The sequence below is a fragment of the Rhinatrema bivittatum genome, chromosome 4 (genome assembly GCF_901001135.1).
Source record: "Rhinatrema bivittatum chromosome 4, aRhiBiv1.1, whole genome shotgun sequence".
NCBI classification, from domain to species: domain Eukaryota; kingdom Metazoa; phylum Chordata; class Amphibia; order Gymnophiona; family Rhinatrematidae; genus Rhinatrema; species Rhinatrema bivittatum.
In genome coordinates this window covers 121,509,302-121,534,458 of record NC_042618.1, presented here as the reverse complement: position 1 = coordinate 121,534,458, position 25,157 = coordinate 121,509,302, and the positions used below count along the sequence as shown (strand labels likewise).

Sequence of the window (25,157 nt, the reverse complement as noted above, 5' to 3'; positions counted from 1 at the left end):
CATCTCCCCAGGGCCTCTTCCCAAATGCTTTCTCATGCTCTGCTTCCCTGCACTCATGACCCCTTTCCTGTTTGTTCTCCCTTCTGCCCTCTCCCTCCTGTTATTATTATTTATTGACTTCATTAATCACAAATGTAAATCAAATTGATATACAGAAAAAAATTAAATTCAAAATGAATTAAGTTTTAAACAGATAACAATATAAAATAACCATAAGTAGTAGAAAAGTAATAGCATAAAACATAAAATAACATAGTATAAAACAATAAAGCATAAAATAACATAACAGTGCAATAAAATGATAAACAGAGGTCATTAATAAAATTGTTGAATCTCAAAGGCTCTCACAAAGAAATAAGTTTTTAAAGCCTTTCTAAATTTGAGATAGTCTTTCTCTACTCGAATAATCAGAGGTAAAGAGCTCCACAGGCTGGGGGCAAAGTTAGAGAAACTGGTTTCTTTACTAAATTCTAGCCTGATGTTTCTTGAGGAGGGCAAAACAAGCAATTCATGTTGTGTGGATCTGAGTATGCGAGATGGCCAGTATGGTGTTATAAAGTGAGCAAGATAAGGTAGAAGGCCAGACCGCAAAACTTTAAAAGGTAAACACCCTATTTTAAATTGAATCCGTAATGAGATTGGAAGCCAATGTAAGTTGCGGAGTAGAAGGGGTTACATGATCAAATTTTCGCTTAACCCCCCCCCCCCCCCCCTTCCTGAGTACTGGCCCTCCGGCCCCCACTCCTCCATGGCCATATTACTCACTCAGTGCAACATTTCTACTTACCAATCAAGCTATCAGGGAAGTCAGAGCATCCTGCTTGCTTCCTCCTCTGGTCATGCGGAACAGCAGCTGTTGAAGGTACTGGTAGCAGCGCATTTCCTCTCCTCTTCTTGGTGTGGCTTCAGGCTCCTCATAGTGGCAATCAGCTGCACTCTTCCCCTCCTCCTCTCCACATCAGTTTGGGCTCCTTGAGGCCACGATCTTCCTCTCCTCCTCTTGGCTTGGAATCAGTTACTGGGATTAGGTGGCAGTGGCACCATGAACTGAAATAATTCAGGTCTTTCTGCTTCCTTTACTAACAAGTTATTTCAGACTTCTGTTATTCATTTCCTCTAAATTTTTTAAATCTGCTTCACTGCTTTTACTTTATCATTAGTAATTGTTGCCACATCCTCTAGTGTCCCAGTTTTGGACTTGACCTTTTCCATCCTGCACTGACAGAAGTACTGTACCACCATCCCTGTGCTATCTCAGATTTAATTTGTAAACACCCTCCCCCCTCCATTTGCCGGGGGTCAACTTCAATGACTGCAGAGGTGGTAAAAGCCTGCCTACAGCCTTGGAACCAGGATTCTTCAACTGGGGAATAGCACAAAAAGCTATGGGGGGCCAAGGGGAGTCCAGGCCTGCTGTGACTAACTGTGTACATCGTGCATTTGCATGGGGCGGCACACCGGAGGGGGAGGGGTGGCAGCCACAGGAGATGCTGCGGTGCTGCCAGTGAAACCCAACCCACTGGCAGCCAAAAATGAGGAAAGGCTATGAAGGGAGGCAGGTCGCCAGCAAAGCTCAACCTGCCGCCAGCCAAAAATAGGGAAAGGCCAAAGCAGTATTCCTCTCTTCGCTGCACGTGTTATTGTTTCTATGTGTGTGTGAGAAGATAAAGTTTGTGTGGTCCTATCTCCCCCAATCCATGGCAATTTCAGGGTGACTGGAAATTAAAAGATCTCAGGTATGGAGAGCAAGAGATTTTTTAATCCTTATTAGTTTTAATTATTGGGTATAATTTGATGTTTCTGCTGTTTTGAAATATTTTATTTTTTGGGGGGCAATAAATATTAGAACATTTTTTAATTATTGGATTTTTTTTATTCATCAGATGTTTTGAAATATTTTATTGGTGTTTGGGAAATTTATTACATGGTTTGAAATATTTATTCTTTGTATGAACATGATTTTACTATTATGATTGATGTTTTATATTCCTTTATTATTTATTGTTTTATGAAGAATGGTAATGTTTCTGTTTTTCCATTGTTGCTCTGTATATAGAGGCTAGCTTGTTATGGGTTCCAGTTCAATTCTTCTCAGCATGTTTCTATTTATACTTCCTGGTCTCTTTATTCTGTATTTGTTCTGTGTTCTGCATGTGACACTGAGATGAAGTATTCTGCTACCATGTAATTTATCCTAATAGAAGAAATATAGAAACATAGAAATGACGGCAGAAGAAGACCAAACGGCCTATCCAGTCTGCCCAGCAAGCCACGCAGTTTATCCATTCCCCCCCCCCCCCCTTTTTCTCCCTCCCACCCGTCACTATTGGCTTCCAGCACCCTCCGGCCCCAACTCCCTTCCACCCCTCCACCAATGCAGAGAGCAGCGCCGTATCCGCATCCCAGTGAACATCCAGCTCAATCAGGGGTAGCAACCGCTGCAACAAGCAGGCCACACCCTTACCCCATACTCTTACCCACCCCTGCTTTGTTTGTTTGTTTTTTTTTTGGAGATGGCAGCCCTCCGTGAAGGTGGAACACCAACCACTGGCCACTGGCATCCCGCTCCGTGAATGCCTCTGTGGCTACTGCCGCTCCGTGCAGTGTTTTGCTGCCTGAAGGTGGAACACCAACTTCTGGCCACTGGCATCCCGCTCCGTGAATGCCTCTGTGGCTACTGCTGCTCCATGCAGTGTTTTGCTGCCTCCTCTTTAGTTACGCCCACTAGACTTGATGCATCCACAGTGTTTATCCCACGCCCCTTTGAAGTCCTTCACAATTTTAGACTTCACCACTTCCTCCGGAAGGGCATTCCAGGCATCCACCACCCTTTCCGCGAAGAAATACTTCCTGACATTGGTTCTTAGTCTTCCTCCCTGGAGCCTCAGCTCGTGACCTCTGGTTCTGCTGATTTTTTTCTGACGGAAAAGGTTTGTCGTTGTCTTTGGATCATTAAAGTTTTTCAAGTATCTGAAAGTCTGAATCATATCACCCCTGCTCCTCCTTTCCTCCAGGGTGTACATATTTAGATTCTTCAATCTCTCCTCATATGTCATCCGATGAAGATCCTCCACCTTCCTGGTCGCCCTTCTCTGTACCGCTTCCATCTTGTCTTTGTCTCTTTGTAGATACGGTCTCCAGAACTGAACACAGTACTCCAGGTGAGGCCTCACCAAGGACCTGTACAAGGGGATAATCACTTCCCTTTTCTTACTCGATAATCACTTCCCTTTTCTTACTCGATATTCCTCTCTCAGGTGTATTGGTGTTCTAGGTTCTGGTGTAATATGTGCAGTTTTGCCAGGAGCCTGCCTGGGATTTGGGTGGATGTGAATGGGAGGGTACCTGGGGTGTGAGGGTGTAAGTGGGAGCTTGTCTGGGGGGGGGGGGGGGGGGGTATTTGTGTGTGATAGAGAGAGAATGGGAGTCTGCCTGGATTGTGAGTGTGTATGTGTGAGAGAAAGATTGAGAATGGGGGCTGCAGGTGGATTCCAACCTGCATTCAGCTGAAATGAAGATGAGGGCTTAGGGCTGCTTGTAGATCCTAAATAAAGAACAGATGGAGACACCTGTGTGCAGGTTGTAAGAAATAGAGGAGAAAGTTTGTGCATCCCACTCCACTAATCCACAACAATCTCAGGGTGACTGGAAATTAAAAGTTCCCATGTATGGAGAGCATGAATTTTTTAAATCCTTTTTAGTTTTATTTTTCAGGTTTTGATGTCTCAGTTGTTTGGACATTTCAAAAAAACTTGTATATGAGGTTTCTAATTATTTGATCTTTTATTCAACAGATTTTTTGAAATCATAGTGTTAGGGCCTCATTTTCCAAGGAGTTACCGCGTCTGATAATTCTGCAAATCACACTAACAGCAGTTAACATGATTTGTGAATTTTTTATTCAGGGGGCAGAGTTGGGGCACAGCCAATAACTACACCTCTTTCATTATGCTGGGGGAAGAGAGAGAGAGAGAGAGAGAGACTTGCTATAGTGCCTCCTCCCTAGACAGGTATTTGTATGCCTATGGGAGGCCCACCTAGTAACTCGAGGTGAGGGTTAAGTATTAGTGTAGGGGGTTAGGGGCCACTTTCAACTTCAACGTGAGACGTACGAACAGAACAGTGCTCTCTTGTGAAGGTTTGATGACCTACGGAGTGAGGAAACTCACTCCAAGATGAGATTTGTGCAATGTTCTCTCCACCTAGCTTGTTGTTACCCAGGTAGAGAGTCCATCAAGCTAGGTGGAGAGAACATTGCACAAATCTCATCTTGGAGTGAGTTTCCTCACTCCGTAGGTCATCAAATCTTCACAAGAGACCACTGTTCTGTTCGTACGTCTCATGTTGAATGTGAAAGTGGCCCCTAACCCCCTACACTAATACTTAACCCTCACCTCGAGTTACTAGGTGGGCCTCCCGTAGGGATACAAATACCTGTCTAGGGAGGAGGCACTATGGTAAGTCAGTCTCAGTGTCTCTCTCTCTCTCTCTCTCTCTCTCTCTCTCTCCCTCTCTCCCTCTCTCCAGCATACTGAAACAGGCCTGTCCAGAAACATCATGAACCACAATATACTGGCAATGTAGCCCAAATTGGGCTAATAGTGCAACTTGCAATAACAGCCTTTCACATAAGCATGTGTATTGCAAAATCAGCTATTAGCATAAGGTACACCCCTTTTTGGTATCGCATGCGATACCAATGCGATATTGGAAAATGAGGCCCTTAGTATGTTTTTAGTATTATGATTATGTATTTATTTTATTTCTTGATTTGAGGAATGGTGATGGTTCTATTTTTTCATTGTTCCACAGCACAGAGTGTGAGGCTTTTTGCGGTTTCCAGTTCAGTTTTTGTCTGTGCATTTTTATTTCTACTTTATGGTTGCTCTAATCTGTATCTGGTGAAGGTCTATTTCTGTTCTGCATGTGTGACTGAGGCGAGGCATTTTCCTAATAGGAAGTGTATTCGGGCTTTCAGAGGGTCAAGCTCACACCCCAACATACATTACAAAAGGCCTAATATCATATGGGTTCCAGGTGTGTTTTTTGCAGGGATTTCTGGTTGGCAACCAGCAGTACATGTAAATATAATGTGACATTTTTATCTCAAAATGCTGTACTTTGATATTTTTTCATGTAAAATATAAATGCATAAATCTTAACTGTGTGTATGGAATGGGGCGAGGGGAGGGGAGGATGTTGTGCAAGGCCTTAAGGGCACGTAATACCCTTGTGCCAGCCATGGGTTCAGAGGTGTGTGTGTGTGTCAGTTTTTAAAGTTTCTATCACCGAAAAGAGCTGGGCCCGGGACAGAGAATGAATGAGGGGGGGGGGGGGGGGGGGGGGGCGCAGCTCAGTAATTGCTCGCACAGGACAACAAAAAAGCTAGCACCGGCCCTGGCCTCAATCTGCTGACTTCTGACTTGTGAGAATCTCTGCCCTCAACTTATTTATTTATTTGTGATATTTATAGGCCTCCTATGCCTGGGCTGTAAGCAGCATACATAAAAATAAAATCAGATATACAAAACCAAACAACATATATTCAGGTATCAACACTGTATACAACAGACTTAAGGTCAAACGCTTCTACAAACTGCTCCAACCACCTTTAACCAACCAACTCTTCACTCAGTGCTTGTGGAAGCACCTTATATAGCCTCCTCCCAAACCCATCCCCTTTAGGAGAAGGAACTCCCTTTCAATCATACCCTAGGCCTACCTCCCAGAACCTCCCTTGAATTGGAAAGTTCCCCATTTTAACCATAGCCCATATCTAGTGGCCAGTAGACGGCCATGTTAGTATTATCCTGGCTTTTCTATATAAGATTTCTTATAGTCTGCACCTCTTCCACTATCATTGCGCCTGAGATGTCCAGTTCCTTAAGACCAGCTCAGACTTAAGCCTTTTTGTTTCCTGAGTGCTCGCAAAGGCAGCCTCAGATTTTCCAGGTTTTGCTGCCACTATCTTTCAGATTTCTTTTTGAGACTTTTATTAAGATTTGTCCAGGAACAGCTGTAATTAAAGCCTCTGGTCACTGAAGCAACTGGAACAGGAATTGGAATTACTGAGACAACTGGAATTAGATTCTCTGTTGCAGGAACCAGAGTTGCTGAGATGACTGAAAATGGATTCTCTGGTGCAGAAACTGAAGTCAAAGCTGGGCTGGAAGTATTGTACAGGATTTTCTCTTGGAAGCCTAATGGCAGGTCCTGGAAAGCTTCCACAGAATGTAGGTCCTGGAGGGCTTCTACAGAATCTGCTTTGTCTGGAGTAGCCAAAACAGCTGAAGCTGGATTCATGGGTGCAAGAACTGAAACTAGTTTCACTGGTGCAAGAACTGGGCCTAGAGTTGCTGGAACGTATGAAGCTGGATTCACCGGTGCAAGAACTGGACAGAAGTTGCTGGAAGAACGAAAGCTGATTCACTGGTACAAGAACTAGAGTAGGAGGAAGTAGATTCACCCGTTCAGGAGAACATGGGCACTGGGCCTTTATGGATTCTGTTTTCCTCTGGCTCCCCAAACACAAGGGTCTTAACAGCAAAAAAGCCTTTCAAGTTGTACGAGAGAAGGCTGACACACACTAAAAAGGAGAATATCCCCATTGTAATGTGTCTCCCACAAGGAGGCTGCTCAAGAAGTATACTTTGACCTTCTTAGTAGGGTACTCTTGAGGGCATCTCAGGAACCAACAATAGCACTGATCAGTTAAGCCCTGGACATGCCCCCCAAGTGCCATCAAATCTCTCAAGAAAAGGGTCAAAGTTAAGACATCCATGGCTGTAACTTGAGACGCTCTGGCAATAGCAGCCAGAGGAGATTCAAGACAAGATTCAAAACTGTTTGCACAAAATTTAATAGCAAACCATGACAAAAGTCCAAAAGCAGACCAAAACAAAAATTTCAAAATTGTTTTCAAAATATTCAACAGCAAACCTTTGTTGCAAAAACTGCTAGAGATTATCTCTGGCTGGGATTATCTTCAGATGTGGCAATTCCCAAACACAGGTTCACATGCAGGAACTTCAAGAAAATAAAACCTAACTCTCGCCAACCTCTGACTGACTAACTGTCTAATCATCCAAGCAAAGCTACACTTTTTAACTTGGTGCAGGGTAACACTCAGTAAAGGGAGACAAAATCCCTCCCCAAAGCTGCAAAGCTGCACTTCATAGCGGGGTCATTCTGTCCCAGTTCTAGCAGGGAATCCCTAGGTTAAAACATCAGCAGCTCATTGCACAGGGAATCCCCAGAGTTTTGTGGAGTATCCTTGCAAAACAGAGACTAGACAAGATTTAAGGCTGAATAAGGCTAGTTAATAACACTAATCCCTAACTGCAAAAAGCAAGGCATGAACAAAAATGCAAGACACGATATCTAAAACAAAAATTCATGGCAGTCCAGGGAATCCATGACCCAGCAGGGAAGCTAGCCTGAAGTACAACTGAAATACTCAGCCAACCGAGAGCTGGGCCCTCCTAGACGATTCAGGACACAGTTGGCACAGTCAGTAGAAAACCAGCAGTGCCAGACAAGAACAAAAACAAAAAAGAAATCCCCAAGAGCCCACAGCGCCACCTACAGACTGGAGGTAAATTCACCATGGGATCCTGACACCTTTTCAAAAATTGCCCTCCATGTCTATAATGACAGTCTCTCTAAACTAATTTAAGATGATACAAGCACAACTAGCACATCCGAAAGAACTGTATTCGATGGGGGGAGAAGGGCTGATGTGCACGGAACAGGAGAGAGACCTTGGGGTGATAGTGTCTAAAAACACCACCAATGCACTCAAATCAACTCACCTCTACTCAAAATAGAGCGATTTCCCTTGGTAGCCTAAAACTTTGGAACTCCCTCCCAACTAAACTCAGAATTCAAGAAAACCTAAAAACATTCAAAAAAGAATTAAAAACTTGGTTGTTCAACAAAGCATATCAAACCACCCAAAGAATCAACTAATCATCACCGCCCTCCATTACAACCTCATGATTAAATGAATATCAGCACAACTATACTTTTCTAAAATAAGAATGAACTCATTTTGATCTTAAGCATGAATTTGTTTACTACTAAGCCTAATAACATGTTATGTTTTTACACCCCTTGTCAACCCCTTTATCCCTATAACCTTATTTTGTAAACCGTTATGAAGGCGTTATTTTGACGTTTCCGAATGACGGTATATAAAACTTGTCAAATAAATAAATAAATAAATAAATAAATAAATAATGATCTGAAGTCGGCGAAACAATGTGACAAGGCGATTCTAAAGCCAGAATAATGCTGGGCTGCATAGAGAGAGGAATATCGAGTAAGAAAAGGGAAGTGATTATCCCCTTGTACAGGTCCTTGGTGAGGCTTCACCTGGAGTACTGTGTTCAGTTCTGGAGACCGTATCTCCGAAGGGAGAGAGACAGGATGGAGGCAGTCCAGAGAAGGGTGACCAAAAAGGTGGATGGTCTTCATCAAATGACTTATGAGGAGAGATTGAAGAATCTAAATATGTACACCCTGGATAAAAGGAGGAGTAGTGGTGATATGATACAGGCTTTCAGATACTTGAAAGGTTTTAATGATCCAAAGACAACAACAAACCTTTTCCGTTGCAAAAAAATAAGCAGAACCAGGGGTCATGATTTAAAACTCCAGGGAAGAACACTCAGAACCAATGTCAGGAAGTATTTCTTCACGGAGAAGGTGGTGGATGCCTGGAACGCCCTTCTGGAGGAAGTGGTGAAGACCAAAACTGTGAAGGATTTCAAAGGGGCGTGGGATAAACACTGTGGATCCATAATGTCTAGGGATGTGAATGAAGAGAAGAGGCATGGGGGTGACTTGCGGGAATGACGGCTACTACCTGGAGGTTAATATCCTTATTCAATAAACATACACACGGTTAATGTGACTCCAACATTGCTCTATGCTTCAACAGCAAGAGGAAATGTGGAAAAAAGGATTTGCATCCACAAAAAAGCAGGGGTGTAGCTTGCTTGTTACGGCGGTTACTATCCCGAATCAAGCCTGATACTTCACTTGGAATACATATCCAGCATAGCTCTCTGCTTCAACGGCAGGGGGAACGAAGAAAAGATGATTTATATTCAGACAACTACCAACAAGGACTGAATTGCATAGGCTGGGTAAACAAGCGTGGGAGTAGCTTGCTGATTACGGCGGTTACTACCCCATACCAATTAGCTAGATATGTCATTTAGATGCAGCTCCAGCACTGCTATCTACATCGATGGCGGGGGTGGAAGGGAAATAGAATCAAAAAGTTACATATAAGGGACAATAGTAACAGATAAGTATGAAAAAAAATAAGTGTGAAAGTTTACTGGGCAGACTGGATAGACCGTTTGGTCTTCTTCTGCCGTCAATTCTATGTTTCTATCTATCTATCTATCTATCTATCTATATATATATATATATATATATATATATATATACACACACACACACACAGTACTCTTATTCCAGGCAACCTCTATGAAGTTTTGAGAAGTTCCAGAAAATAATTGTTCAAGTTTCCAGATGACCTTCATGAGCAAGTGGTTTACTTCCAACAATATGTAAAAACCTTCCAAGAATCAGAGGGTGAAAAGTTGTGACTTGCATTAATATGATAATACTGCCAATGGAATTTTTTGTCGTCTCCAACTTAGAATTAACTGAATTTAGATGAATTCTGTTAGGTTCTGACTGATCTCTAGATACTCTTTTGGATAGACTCTGCTTTCTAATGGCAGGATTTCTTTTTATGCTTATACTATTTGGCTCCCTGTATAACTAATTTCGCTTGCATGGTATGACGCCCTGTAATTTAATATGTTCAAGTATTCTTATCATGAGGAATAACTGTATCACATGTTTCTCAGAACATGTTTCTGATTCTAATCATTCCTTTAATAGCTGTTTATTTTGGCTATAAGGATGTGGGGAAAAACAGATCCTACAGAGTGAGAAGCAGCCATTCTAATGCGTGGCAGAAGTTGTAGGTCCCAATTACAGTACTGCAGTAAACCACAATGGTAATAAGACACTGAGAAGAAAAATATCTCTTTAGTGATGGTGCTGTGTGCCTGGAGCTATATCCACGTACTGTGTGAGTCGCAGCATATCATCACCTCTCTCTCGGCTATAATGAGGAATACGGGTTGAATAGGGCTGTTTATCATTTAGAAACATCAACAGGCCATTCTCATACATCATGCCAGGAAGCGGCCTGATAATAGAAACAAGCTCAGAGTCTGGGGAGGCTATTAACATAACGATGCCTAAAGTAAAACAAAGGCAGCGTTAACCTGAAGGCTTTAAATGCAAACAGTAAGAGTGTCTCCCCCTCTCCATGCAAAAAGGAAAAATTGATATGAATTGCCCTTTCTGTGAGATTTGATTTCTTTCTTGCACTGGTGCAGATGTAAAATACCCTAAATGCCAAAAGAATTGTTTCCCCCTTGAAAGGATTCTCATGTTGGCTGTATGTATGCATATTTACCTGTGTACATACACACGCACTCCACTCACTGTGTACAATTATATGTTGCAGCTGTAATTCCATAAGCTAATAAAGGTGAAAGCACATTAGTGGGTGTAAATCTTTTTATTTATCTTACACTTGGGTGTAGGTAGTTAAGTAGGTAGGAGGCACCTAGCTCAATGTATTAACAAATTTTGCACACAGTTTGCGATTTTGTACCTGCTGTTATCCACTGAGGTTGCATGCAGATGAGTCTGGTAGAAAAACAGTGTGCATAGTTCTGCTGCAACGCTTTTGCGAAAAAGGCTTCGTGCAGCCCATCTCACACAGTTTTACTATACGGTAATAGTTAATGAGCAGCCTTGCATGATTTTGTTTCACAGCAACTGCTAATTATTCCTTTATAAAGAATGTTCACAAACCTAAAGTTTCGCAGAGTCTGCTTTGTGCGCCAAGAGGGAAAATAGTGCATTCTGTTGTAAACAATGCTTTCCTGGGTTTGCACACACAGCAGATTTTGCTAAATTTTTCTCCTCTTAGTACGTTGGTCTCCAGGTGAGATTTAGCATCAGAAAGAAATGATTCTGGGTGTTTTTGTTGGTCCACTGGAGTTCTTGTCCTTCTGGGTGAAGGAAGGGAATTCTAACAATCTGTACCAGAAGGCACTATGAGCCAGCTGAAAGCTGCTCTCTGACATTTTTAAACAGTCTTTTAATGCAAATGTTTGATCTGTCCTGTCTTGAGTATCGGATGGATCTGCTACCCAGGAAATGCCTTGCAGAGCATCCTGAGTCGGTTCTGCTTTTATTTTGAGCTCAGTGGATCATACCCTACATGACAGTACATCATATTTGACAGTGTTCAGGCTTTGCACCAGGAGATCTGATCTCATATTCTTAAGCTTCCTAGAGAAAAAAATAGAAGGCTAAACAAAATTTACATCATCAACATAACTGTTCCCAAACACTGAAATCAGTTCCTGGGCAATTTACCCTGAGGTGGCTGCACGAATATTTGTAGATTACTAATTGTAAATACTTTGAGTTCGAAATTAGCTGTACATAGAGTTACATTATGCCTTAATAACTGTTACATATGCAATAACGTGATTGGAATGAAAATGAGAATGAATTTATGGTACAAGTTAGCTTGGCGATGTGCCAGAATGTACATTAATGAAAAATCCTTACAGTTCATATAAACTGGACTGTGCTGGGGGAACTCAGACCCTGCGACTCGTTCACTGTAAAGCAGGGCTGGATTTAGGAATAGGAAACATAGGCATGTGCACAGGGCACAAAATTCTGAAGATACCCCAAAAAAGGCCCCCCACCCCCCAATTCTCTAATCCCTAGGGGTGTTTCTTCCCTACCCCGTCTCCCTGTCTGTAAGTGCTAGAATCTTAAATCTGGCCATTTTTGAAGGGTCATAAAAAGGAGGAAGGGAAACAAAAAAACACCAAAATCTCATAAACCAATTGGTTCTACATAGATTGCATGAAGGTGTCAGCAAGCCTGCCAGTGTGCCCTCTTATGCATGAGCCTCCCGGTCAGTTCATTCATCCACCTTGGAACAGAGCCTTTTTTTTTTTTTTAGTATTTTATATAAATATATATAAAAATATGTTTGTGGACAAACAGTCTTTGTTGCAGATATTAAGCTCTAGCCTAACACGACCGATGTTTTGCATGAAACGTTTCTTCAGTGGCTATACCATAAAATCGACATTCCAGCAAAAGATCGTTAGAGTGATATCTGAAATTTAAAATTAAAACAAAATCTATATAATGTCAGTCAATAAATAGTATAAAAGTACTTATCTGTGACCAAATGATAACATTCTTCACCAGGACATATAAAGCGTCTCAAATCATCAAAATAGGGAAGATGTTTCCTTTTACATGCTTTGATGATGTAATCACATTCACGTATGTCAACTGGACCATATCCTGAAATGACAAACAGATGATTACAAGTATTGGCATGATGACATCAGACCTTAGCCTAAGAATACACAGAAATCAAGTTCTGAATTAAGATCCTCTGATACAACTGTCTTCAATTTATAAATCCAACATTGTTCTAAGTGTAATAGTCTCAAATCCAAATCGTCATGCTACCGGTCAGGGCAGAGTTGGTTAATCACACAGAAACGAAGGTATCACATGTACATCGGCAGGAATGATTTATATCGTCCAATGTCCATGTCAAAAGATTTATGTGGGCAAAATGAAACAGATAGTTAAAACCAGAATGATCGAGCATCGTTCTAGTCTCTCTTCATCGACCAAATGCTCCGTTGGTATCACATTGTAAGGTGCTTATCCATAGGTTCGAGGACCTTTGTTTCTGTGTGATTGACCAATTCTGCCCTGACTGGCAGGGTGGCAATTTGGATTTCAGATTATTACATTGAGAACAACATTGGATTTATAAATTGAAGACAGTTGTACTGGAGAGTCTTAATTCAGAACTTGAGATCTTTTGCTGGAATGTTGATTTTATGGTGTAGACCCTGAAGAAATGTTTCATGTGAAACATCGGCCATGTTGGGCTTGGGCTTAATATCTGCAACAAAGATTGTTTGTCCACAAACATATTTTTATATGCATTTATATAAAATACTCAAAAAAATAGGCTCTTTCCAAGGTGGATGAATGAATTGACCGTGCATAACAGGGCACACTGACAGGCTTGCCGATACATTCATGCAATCTCTGGCCAATGCAATATTGGCGTGTGTAAAACAGGCACTCATGATTGAGTGCCCGCTCTAATAATGTGCACTGATCCACCTCTCCCAGGCACTCGATTTAATATTTAAATTAGCTGCTGCAGTAAAAAGGAGGCGCTAGGAGAAATTGTCTGTCCCTAGTGCCTCCTCGGCATCAGGCACCCAGGAAAGGTAGCTGTCAGTGAGGGTTAGGAAACAGACGCTCAATATGAGCGTGTTTTCTCCTGCTATCGGCACAATATACACCCACAATATACATGGTCTGGATCCTGTATATTGTGGGTGTATATTGGTCGCCCACAAAATTTTCTTTTTTTTTTTTGTGAATATTTTTTTTTAACTGATTCCGCTTTCTGTGGTCTCTCCTACTTAGTATCACGATGATACTAGTAGGAGGGCTCACAGAAAGCAGGAATTTGGGGTTTTTAGACTGAGCCCTTGAGTGCAGCAGAACTTTATGCCAGCCATCACTTTACGTGTGATGAACGCTATTAGCTACATGCTCTATTGGCACATGTTTTGGATGCGCTAATCCCTATTTTGCATCGGTTTGTCTATGTGCATTGGAGCTGTGCACTGGCCGCAGCACATGATATTGCATCGATCTGTCTATGTAGAATCAATTAATTTATGGGATTTTGGTGCTTTCTGTTTCCCTTCCTCCTTTTTGTGATTTCTCATTTGGGATTCAATGGTTCTTTTTTGTTCTTGTTGAAGTGTCACCATGCCCTTTCCTCAGCTAGCAAATAATCTTCTAGGGAGGCTAATAGAAACTGGGGATTCACATAGGACAGCTGCAGTAAGTAAAGGCAGTGTACGGTTAAACAAAGGATCTGTTTATCATGTTACTTAACTTTCAGAATGCAAATATTTACTTCCAAAAAGGAGTCTGAGCCTGCGTGGTATGGCTGTGTGTTCATGCGTTTCCTGTAGTGCATTTTATTCGTTGAAATCCTAACAACAGACTCTGTTGCAGGTGACGAGGAACCCCCAGGTTGACAAGAACAAGCTGAAGGGCTTTGATGAAAAGACGTACCTGTCCTCAAAACTGCTGAAGGCCGGAGAGGACCCTTACAGACAGCATGCCTTCAACCAGCTCGAAAGTGACAAGCTGAGCAGCGACCGCCCCATTCGGGACACCAGGCATTACAGGTATAGCATTGATTTAGACTAACGTTCTTTCTTATGCTCATTTTATGTTCTCCTTAGTTATGGCTCTTTAGCCAGCTGCCATCGTAGCGATGTCAACTTGCTGCAAAGGGGGCATTCCTTGAAGTTAGCAAGTAGCACATTTAAGACTAATCGGAGAAAATTCTTTTTCACTCAATGCACAGTTAAGCTCTGGAATTTGTTTCCAGACAATATGGTTAGTGCAGTTAGTATAACTGGGTTCAAAAAAGGTTTGGATAAGTTCTTGGAGGAGAAGTCCATTAACTGCTATTAATCAAGTTTACTTAGGGAATAGCCACTGCTATTAATTGCATCAGTAGCATGGGATCTTCTTAGTGTTTGGGTAATTGCCAGGTTCTTGTGGCCTGGTTTGGCCTCTGTTGGAAACAGGATCCTGGGCTTGATGGACCCTTGGGTCTGACCCAGCATGGCAATTTCTTATGTTCTTACGTTCTTTTGTAATCGTTTTAACGACTTCCAGCACTTTTTTTTTATAACCTTGTCTACTTTTGAGGCACTCCAAGAAAATGTATTGCAGTGTGCAATAGAGGCAACTGAATAGCTTATGGGTGACATATATATTTATTTATTTTTTTGTACAACATATTTAGGATTCTGGACTTTAAGATTACCCAGCCTGTCAGAGTATATGATGAAATCAATGCCTCTGGATGGCAGATACAGGCAGGAAACATTCATGTTCTTAGATAGTGCAGCCTCTGCTTTGAAGAGAACCGTTGATGCTGTCTTCTTAGCCGGTGTTACTCAGAAGATATTTTTCGAAATGATTTACCCGCAATCATCGATCACCTTCCTTCAACACGGCTAAATGTCCATGCGTTGTTCTGTAATTCGCATACTCTTATTCACATTGAAAGGAGGTGTTACTGGGGACGAGTTTCAGTCGAGGGAGGAACAGTACATACAGATGGCATTTTCAAATCTTTGCACGTCCTTTTCCAATAAAAATCAATCTCTGAAGCAGGTGGAAGTGACCATGCAAACTTTGTACCAATGGCAAATTTGAAAGCAAAAATCCACACAGAATGTGAGGCACTTCTTGTACTAAAACCATAAATAGTTTGCAATAATGCATATAATTTTGATGGATGAAGTGCAAGTTGCAAATTTTTCACATTCGCAAATAGTAGAATTTGACATTTGCAATAGCTCTCTGTGGACAAAATTGTATTTAAATTAATAGTTAATGAGATGCTATGATGCAATATCAGGCAATGTAGCTCATTGACTATTAACATGTAGATAAAGTACACGCAAAATGAGTTTTGTGTCAGGGCATAGGGTGCCGGCAAAGGTATCCCCCAGGGCAAGAGCAGGGCTAGACTGAGAAACAACTGCTGGCTAAAACAGGATAGGATGGCCTGGCATCGTATCTTCTGCCTGGACCTGCCACCTCTCCCTTAAATTGAGCTCTCGGGGTGAATTTTAAAAGCCTCTTGCATTAAAAGGCTCATGTACATGAGTATCTGGGCTTAGCGTGGGCGTCTCATATTTTAAAATGGCCCAATTATGCACACAAGCAACTAAACATTTGGGAAAAAAGGCAAAGTTCAGGCATGTTGGGGCCTTCCGGGGCAGGCCCAACAGTTATGCGTATTTTAAATCCGGCAGCCGCAGCAAGTAGTTGGCTGTTTGCTGTGAATGTTTACTTCTGCTCTTGTTGAGGTGTAAGTCTGCAGAAGTCTTTTTTAGGCCTAAAATGACAGGGTGAAGGGTCTGGATAAACTGGGGGCTAAAGAACCAGAAGGGTCTGGATGTCGTAGAGTTAGGCTGGGCAAACTGGTAGACTAATTGGTAAAACTGGGAACAGGCCTGGATTTGCCAGTAGGCACACTAGGCCTGTGCCTAAGGTGGCAAAACTCCGGGAGGCAGCAGGCCAGCTGAAGATTTGCAGATTCCCAGCTCTGCTAAATCTCACTCAACAGCCAACAGGAGGGGAAGGGTGAGACTGGAAGGGACAGAACAAAGAAAAACCTGCTGTACTTCCTGCCCCGGACCCCCCCCCCCCCCCAACCCCATCCAGGGAGTAAAGAAAAGCCACTGCTTCCTAAACCAGTCCCTCCCTCCCTGTCTTCCAAAGACATGAAGGGAGGAGGTGAATATAGAGCAGATAAGGCAGAGCAGGGCAAAGAATCTGCTCTGAGGTTCCTTTTCCAGGGGAGGGAGGGGCAACAGCACCACTAGTGTCTAGGGGCGGCAAAATCCTAAATCTGTCACTGACTGGGCATGTCCTTCATGTGCGCATGTTTTAAAGTTCACTTATGTTCGTGCGTTAAAGCCGATAAAGTCCTAAGGAAGATATGCGAACTATGCTGGTGTAATTGCTTAAAATTAGAAGCACATATAGACATGATTTAAAATTCCTGCATATGTGCGCTCACGTGCACCTATGTGTGTGTATTGGCACTCACACGCTCATTTTAAAGTCCCTGGTTCTGGCGACTGGCAGGACTTAACAGGAGGTGCAAATGCGACAGGGAAACAGGAACAAAAGGGTGCCCATAAAACATGACAAGACAGGAACAATCAGGACAAGGACAAGACTAGAACAAGGGCCAACACAGGCAAGGCTAGGAAGGCCACACAAACTGGGGCAAACAAGAAAGACAGGCGAACAGGACAAATATAGACTAGACAAGAAGGCTACTAAACTGGGACCAAACACCAACCAGAAAGCCAAACAAGAACTGGAGCTAGAAGGCCAAGGACTAAGGCATGGAAGGCCACAACAGGTAGCAAGCTAGGACCCAAGCTGAGGCAAGGAGCTCAGGAAGGGGCAGGCTTTTATCTTCTGGCAGTGCTGGAAATGTGGCCGCCAGCAGGACTTCCAAGCCATAGGGCTTGGAGGACTGAGCAGCAGGGACCATGACCCACGGAGGGGGTCTTGCTGGGGGGAGGACAGCACTGCAGATAGACCCTAAGCACAGACATAATGGGTGCCTCTTGACAAATCCAGGGCTGCTCATTTCCAGAATCTGCTGCAAAGTGCCCTGAGTTTGAGCTCTCTTTTTCTGGAGCATTAAGTTTCCTCCTACTCCTGCCCTTCTCTCCCTGTCCATGTCCTGGCTGGTGCTTGTAAAACCAGGGCTTCTTCCTGCAGTGCACAAGTTCTTTATTACTTTCTCTTGCACTGGCATTAGTAGTGTGGGATAGACTTAATTTTTGGGTACTTGTAGCCTGGATTGGCCACTGTTGGAAACAGGATTCTGGGCTTGATGGACCCTTGGTCTGACCCAGTATGGCAATTTCTTATGTTCTTATGTACATCTGCAAGGGGAGGGGAGGGGAGGAGGAGATAAGCAGCCTGGAAATAGATGGGGAGGTGAGCGGGAAAAAGGCAGGCCAAGAGGCAGGGCTAACTGAGCAGGAGAAAGCTTAATGCTCTGGGATGGGAAAGTTAGGATTCTACTGGAACCCTGATTTGGAGATGGGGAGGGGTTGTGAATGGAGGGGAGAAGAACAGGGGACACCCAGATTGGCGGGAGGGGAGAGGAGAGCATGAACTCTCAGATTGGGGGTGTGGGGGGATAGGTGAGTGTTTGTGGTCAGCTAGGAAGGAGGCAGCAGGAAACCCATATTGGTCGGTAGGGGGAGAAAAGCAAGGGACTCCTAGATTGGGTGGAGGACAGGAATGGGCGAGTGTGGGTGGGCAGGCAAGGAGAAGGAAGCAGGGGCACCCAGATTGGTGGGTAGGGGGAGAAGAGAGCAAGGATTCCCAAATTGGATGGGAGAGTCAGGGATGTGTGGGGGAGGCAGGCATTCAGAGACTGTGTGGGAACTGACTGTGAGAGTGATGATTTGGGGATTGGAGGAGAGCAGGAACTCAAGATTGAGTGGGGGCAGAGCAGGGACTGGGACCAATGAGATTAGAAAAATAAAATGGCTACACAATAAAGATAAAAAAAGCATTTTATTCTCTGTTTAGTGATTGGAATATATCAGTTTTGGGAATGTGCATCTCTTATATCTTTGAGTTTTGCCCAGTATAGGAGGAAATGAATATCCGTCTCTCATTCTCCAGGGTTGCACTGCATTCAGAGTTTGACTTTGCATGTTTTCCATTCCAATTTTTGTCTCAGCATTTCTCATTTGTAGTCAGGTATTCTGTATACGGTGAGGGTTTGTGTTCTCTTCTTGTGACCAAGGTGAGGGATTCTACTAGTGTGTAGTTTCTGTGTAGAGATCTATAGTGGTCTAGCTTGTTTTGTTTTTGCAGTAGGAGGCATAATGATGTTCTAGGGCCTGGTGTAGTATTTGCAGTGCTGCCTTTTCATGCGTAGGATTGTTGGCATTTGAGTCTCGTAGTCGGTGCTGTTATGGTGTGGCAGGTTTGCTATATAGGTTCTGAGTATTTTTTTTGCAGGGTTTTGTATTGCTTCACAATGTGCCTGATAACAGAGGGAGTTTGTGTTGCTGTTACTAAGGTGGCACCAGAATTTGAATATTATTTTTGAATGGTGAGTAATAAGTTTAATTTTTAAATGTGTGGTGTGTTTTACAGGATCATTCTAAAAGTGGACACGTGAAAGAGGAGCGGAAGCTGATCAAAAGTTCAGGGTGGGGGGCTTATAGGCTTGAGCCCCAGGTCTGTTAGTTATCTAACAATGCCTCTGTAGTCAAATAAAGAAAAATAGCGCATGGAAATGGTGATAGTTTGTGTAAAAAGGTACAGCTTTAGTACATAAGCCTCCAATCACAGAAGTCAGGAGGAATTTTAAAAGTAGACTCTCAACATAAAATGTTGCCTAAAGCTAAATGTCTGGTAGCTAACTGGCAGTGCTTCGGCCATACAGAAGGTCCCCAGTTCGATCCTTGAATCAGATCTTCAGCTCCCCAAGTTGGCTGAGGCTAGGGATGCTGCAGAGGCAGCGTTCATAGTCCCTGGAGGGAAGGAGTCAAAGAGATTGCTTAAGGGTGAGACCTAGTGGCCATATTAAAGGTCCATGATTGCAGGAGCTCTGATGCTTGGCTCCTGGCCTTGGACTGTTGCTGCAATGACCTCATTGGGTATATTGGTTCGGGGAGAATATAAAATAAGGAAAACATCCCTGGTCAGTTGTGAATCAAGATCTTGTTTCCAAACTGGAGGAACTGCCAAGTCAAAAAAAAAGCTGCCAAACAATTGCACTTAATTTGACACAGAAGTGAAATTCCTATAACACTGTGCAAGCTGCAAAGTTTTTTGGGGTAGATATTCAAAGATGAACGTTTAAGTAAATTAACCTCATAAAATTTATCGGGCCAACTTACAAGGCATATTCAGCAGCACAGCTATGCTGTGGAATATCCCCGATGAAATTGCTAGTTATCTGGATAAGTCTTATCCGGCTAACTTTAGACCGCTATTGAGCACGTCTAACTTATCTGGCTAACATAACAAGGTAAGTTTGAATATTGCTATTTATCCAGCTATGTTAGCCGGATAATAAGCTCCTCCCCAGAACGTCCACATGCCACCCATCACTGGATAAGTAGTTATCTGAATGGGACCAGTAGTTATCTGAATGGGACCAGATAGTCAGCTGCTAGCACATAGCCAGATAAATCCCTACTTATCTGGCTAAGTAGTGCTGAATATTGGACTCAATATACAAAAAAAACTGTAAAATGGTACATACAACATTAGGCAAAACACAAAATGTCTGCTCTACCAAAAATCTATGTTGGAAACCTTGCTACCATAAAAATGACTGTAGAGTCAAGACTGTAGAGTCTATGCATTGCCACAGGTCACTAAATCAAGTCAACAAACTAGTAAGAAAATCAGCAACAAAGAATACCAAAAGGAAACCCATAATCCTAACAGTCATTTATTCTCCAAAAAGTCCAAAATTCTAATTATCCAAAAATTATTATCTAAGTCTATTGAAATCTGAAAGGCCAACATACAAAAACCCTAAAATGGATAACTTAGCTGGATAGGTTATCTGAGATATTTAGTGTGATAAACGTTGAATAAAGTTAACTGGGTATACATACAAGGATAACTTTGAAACTTAATCCGGTATCTTTGAATATCTCTAGTTAGGTTTCAAAGTTATCCAGGAACATGTTCCAGGATAACTTTAAGTTAATTGGCTATATTCAAAGGATATAGCGGGTTAAGGAGTGCTAGTTTAAAAAAATAATCAGCTGAATTGAGAAGGCGTCTCGGCCGATCCCTCACCCCACATCCCAGTGAAAGCAAGGTTGGCCTAGCTGGCCAAGTCCCTCTCCTCCCCCCCCCCCCCCCCCAAAATGTAAGTATCGTTGCAGGCTTATAGCCCCAAAAAGCCTCACTCCATGCATTCCATTCCCGCCTAATGTCTAGACATAAGGTCAACCAAAGTCCCAATCAGAAAGGCACCCTCCATCCTCCCTCTCCCCACCCATATCACTCCCGCCTTATCGCTTCTACCCCACATGGACCCTCCCCCAAACTCCTTACCTTAGCTGGGTGCTCAGAGCTTTCATCTGGCTCCCAGTGCATCTAGCGTTGCTCTGATAGCAACACTAGTAGTGCAAGGTACCAGCATTGCTGTCAAAGCAATATTCTGGCAGCAACTCAGGTAGCATTGTTAAAACAGCAGTGCAATTATCTGTCCTTCTTTAATTGCCTTAACCCATTCCAATCAAGTTTCAAACCTCATTTTAGCACAGAGATAGTACTATCAAGCATGATCAATGAACTATGCCAGTGCATGACTGATCTCTCAGAGGCATTCAACACTATGGACCATGATGATCTAATCTTTTGCCTGCACATTCTGGGTATGGATGGCCTAGCACTGGCCTGGTTTAAATCCCTCCTACAGAACCATTCTCAAACTACCACTGTAGAGTCAGTGTTCTCACAGTGGGACGTTCCCATGGAGTATCACAGGGTGCCATTTTGTCACCTACACTGTTCGACATGTGCTATCCCTCCTGAGAATACTCCTCAGAGATCATACTCTAATCTTACACTAATTATATTTATCTCTTAGTCCCTCTTGACCCAGACAAAGTGATGGGAACCTTACACAAATGCCTAAGAAAGAACTCTGGCTGGCTATGCCATAATAAACTAAAATTTAACCTACAAAAGACAGAGGTACTATGGTTGGGTAAAAAAGAACCCAAGCTCTTAAACTCTCAGGTGACTCTCAAAGGGACAACTTTTCCCATCATTTATCACATCTGTAGCCTGGGACTCCAAACTCACCTTCCAAACTCACCTTCCAAACTCAGGTCCAGGCTGTAGCTTAAGCTGCCTTCTTTGTCATCTCTGCTCCTTCTTCCATGACCCAGCCTTTGCCACAGACATCCAAGCCTACATGATCTCCCGCCTCAACTACTGTAACTCGCTCTACCTTTGTTGCGTTCGTGCCTGCTCTTGCCCTCGCTCCACCCTCTCTATCTCTGAGGCGACTCCCTTCGGGTCTGATGGACAGTTGCTGCCACGGCTTCTCCTCGCCGTTTCTTCCCGGAGTCCCCGGGCTGGCCTGACGCTGCGGATCCGCCATGTTCCTGATGATGTAGGGCACGCGTGCACGCTCCAAAGTTTGTATCAGCAAGGGCGCGTACCTCGGGGGCGTCCCCCCGTAGTGACGTCATCCGCTTCTAACATAAAAGGTCTTTGCTTACACTTACGAATCGAGTGAGCAAGGGATTGATTGCGGGGATCATCTTGACCTACTTCATTCTCCGCTGCTCTGCCTCTTCGAACTTACCAGGGGTACCCGCTCCTCGGGGGCCCCGCTCTCTCCTCTTGTTTTCAGATTGCTAAGACGGGATCCGGTACTCGCTCCTCGAGGGCCTATGTCCCTGAACGATCAGAAGACTCCCTATTGCCTGGAAGCGATCGCAGTCGTGAACATAGTGAGTTTCTATTCCAGTTACATATAGGAACCAGTACTCACTCCTCGAGGGCCCATGTTCCTAGAACTCTGAAGATTCTCTTCTAAGACGCTATCGCAGGTACGTAGATCGTGAGCTATTATTACAGATTGCAGATAGGAACCGGTACTCGCTCTTCGAGGGCCCATGTTCCTAAAACCTTCCAAAGACTCTCTTCTATTTCAGAAGTTATTTTCATATACAGATATTGTGAGTTCTTATTTCAGTTTGCATAGGAACCAGTATTCACCTAGAGGCTCCTGTTCCTGAATATACTAACTATTCTCTATTGCCTAGAAACCATTACAGAGATAAGAAATTGCCATGCTGGGTCAGACCAAGGGTCCATCAAGTCCAGCATCCTGTTTCCAACAGAAGACAAACCAGGCCACAAGAACCTGGCAATTACCCAAACACCAAGAAGATCCCAATCTACTGATGCAATTAATAGCAGTGGCTATTCCCTAAGTAAACTTGATTAATAACAGTTAATGGACTTCTCCTCCAAGAACTTATCCAAACCTTTTTTGAACCCAGCTACACTAACTTCACTAACCACATCCTCTGGCAACAAATTCCAGAGCTTATGCATTGAGTGAAAAAGAATTTTCTCCAATTAGTCATAAATGTGCTACTTGCTAACTTCATGGAATGCCCTCTAGTCCTTCTATTATTTGAAAGTGTTAATAACCAATTCACATCTACTCGTTCAAGACCTCTCATGATCTTAAAGACCTCTATCATATAAGAACATAAGAACATAAGAAAATGCCATACTGGGTCAGACCAAGGGTCCATCAAGCCCAGCATCCTGTTTCCAACAGTGGCCAATCCAGGCCATAAGAACCTGGCAAGTACCCAAAAACTAAGTCTATTCCATGTAACCATTGCTAATGGCAGTGGCTATTCTCTAAGTGAACTTAATAGCAGGTAATGGACTTCTCCTCCAAGAACTTATCCAATCCTTTTTTAAACACAGCTATACTAACTGCACGAACCACATTCTCTGGCAACAAATTCCAGAGTTTAATTGTGCGTTGAGTAAAAAAGAACTTTCTCCGATTAGTTTTAAATGTGCCCCATGCTAACTTCATGGAGTGTCCCCTAGTCTTTCTACTATCCGAAAGAGTAAATAACCGATTCACATCTACCCGTTCTAGACCTCTCATGATTTTAAACATCTCTATCATATCCCCCCTCAGTCGTCTCTTCTCCAAGCTGAAAAGTCCTAACCTCTTTAGTCTTTCCTCAAAGGGGAGTTGTTCCATTCCCCTTATCATTTTGGTAGCCCTTCTCTGTACCTTCTCCATCGCAATTATATCTTTTTTGAGATGCGGCGACCAGAATTGTACACAGTATTCAAGGTGCGGTCTCACCATGGAGCGATACAGAGGCATTATGACATTTTCCGTTTTATTCATCATTCCTTTTCTAATAATTCCCAACATTCTGTTTGCTTTTTTGACTGCCGCAGCACACTGAACCGACGATTTCAATGTGTTATCCACTATGACACCTAGATCTCTTTCTTGGGTTGTAGCACCTAATATGGAACCCAACATCGTGTAATTATAGCATGGGTTATTTTTCCCTATATGCATCACCTTGCACTTATCCACATTAAATTTCATCTGCCATTTGGATGCCCAATTTTCCAGTCTCACAAGGTCTTCCTGCAATTTATCACAATCTGCTTGTGATTTAACTACTCTGAACAATTTTGTGTCATCTGCAAATTTGATTATCTCACTCGTTGTATTTCTTTCCAGATCATTTATAAATATATTGAACAGTAAGGGTCCCAATACAGATCCCTGAGGCACTCCACTGTCCACTCCCTTCCACTGAGAAAATTGCCCATTTAATCCTACTCTCTGTTTCCTGTCTTTTAGCCAGTTTGCAATCCACGAAAGGACATCGCCACCTATCCCATGACTTTTTACTTTTCCTAGAAGCCTCTCATGAGCAACTTTGTCAAACGCCTTCTGAAAATCCAAGTATACTATATCTACCGGTTCACCTTTATCCACATGTTTATTAACTCCTTCAAAAAAGTGAAGCAGATTTGTGAGGCAAGACTTGCCCTGGGTAAAGCCATGCTGACTTTGTTCCATTAAACCATGTCTTTCTATATGTTCTGTGATTTTGATGTTTAGAACACTTTCCACTATTTTTCCTGGCACTGAAGTCAGGCTAACCGGTCTGTAGTTTCCTGGATCGCCCCTGGAGCCCTTTTTAAATATTGGGGTTACATTTGCTATCCTCCAGTCTTCAGGAACAATGGATGATTTTAATGATAAGTTACAAATTTTTACTAATAGGTCTGAAATTTCATTTTTTAGTTCCTTCAGAACTCTGGGGTGTATTCCATCCGGTCCAGGTGATTTACTACTCTTCAGTTTGTCAATCAGGCCTACCACATCTTCTAGGTTCACCGTGATTTGATTCAGTCCATCTGAATCATTACCCATGAAAACCTTCTCCATTACGGGTACCTCCCCAACATCCTCTTCAGTAAACACCGAAGCAAAGAAATCATTTAATCTTTCCGCGATGGCCTTATCTTCTCTAAGTGCCCCTTTAACCCCTCGATCATCTAACGGTCCAACTGACTCCCTCACAGGCTTTCTGCTTCGGATATATTTAAAAAAGTTTTTACTGTGAGTTTTTGCCTCTACATCCAACTTCTTTTCAAATTCTCTCTTAGCCTGTCTTATCAATGTCTTACATTTAACTTGCCAATGTTTATGCTTTATCCTATTTTCTTCTGTTGGATCCTTCTTCCAATTTTTGAATGAAGATCTTTTGGCTAAAATAGCTTCTTTCACCTCCTCTTTTAACCATGCTGGTAATCGTTTTGCCTTCTTTCCACCTTTCTTAATGTGT

At 42.8% G+C, this 25,157-nt stretch overlaps 1 protein-coding gene across 1 annotated transcript in view; it reads left to right on the top strand.

Annotated features, from left to right (window-relative positions):
* Window positions 1–25,157, top strand: part of GALNT16 (polypeptide N-acetylgalactosaminyltransferase 16) — a 403,191-nt gene that overhangs the window by 187,832 nt on the left and 190,202 nt on the right. Inside the window, exon 2 of the mRNA XM_029598802.1 lies at window positions 14,200–14,375. Within this exon, the coding sequence (XP_029454662.1) occupies window positions 14,200–14,375 (176 nt within the window). The remainder of the gene's footprint in view (window positions 1–14,199; window positions 14,376–25,157) is intronic.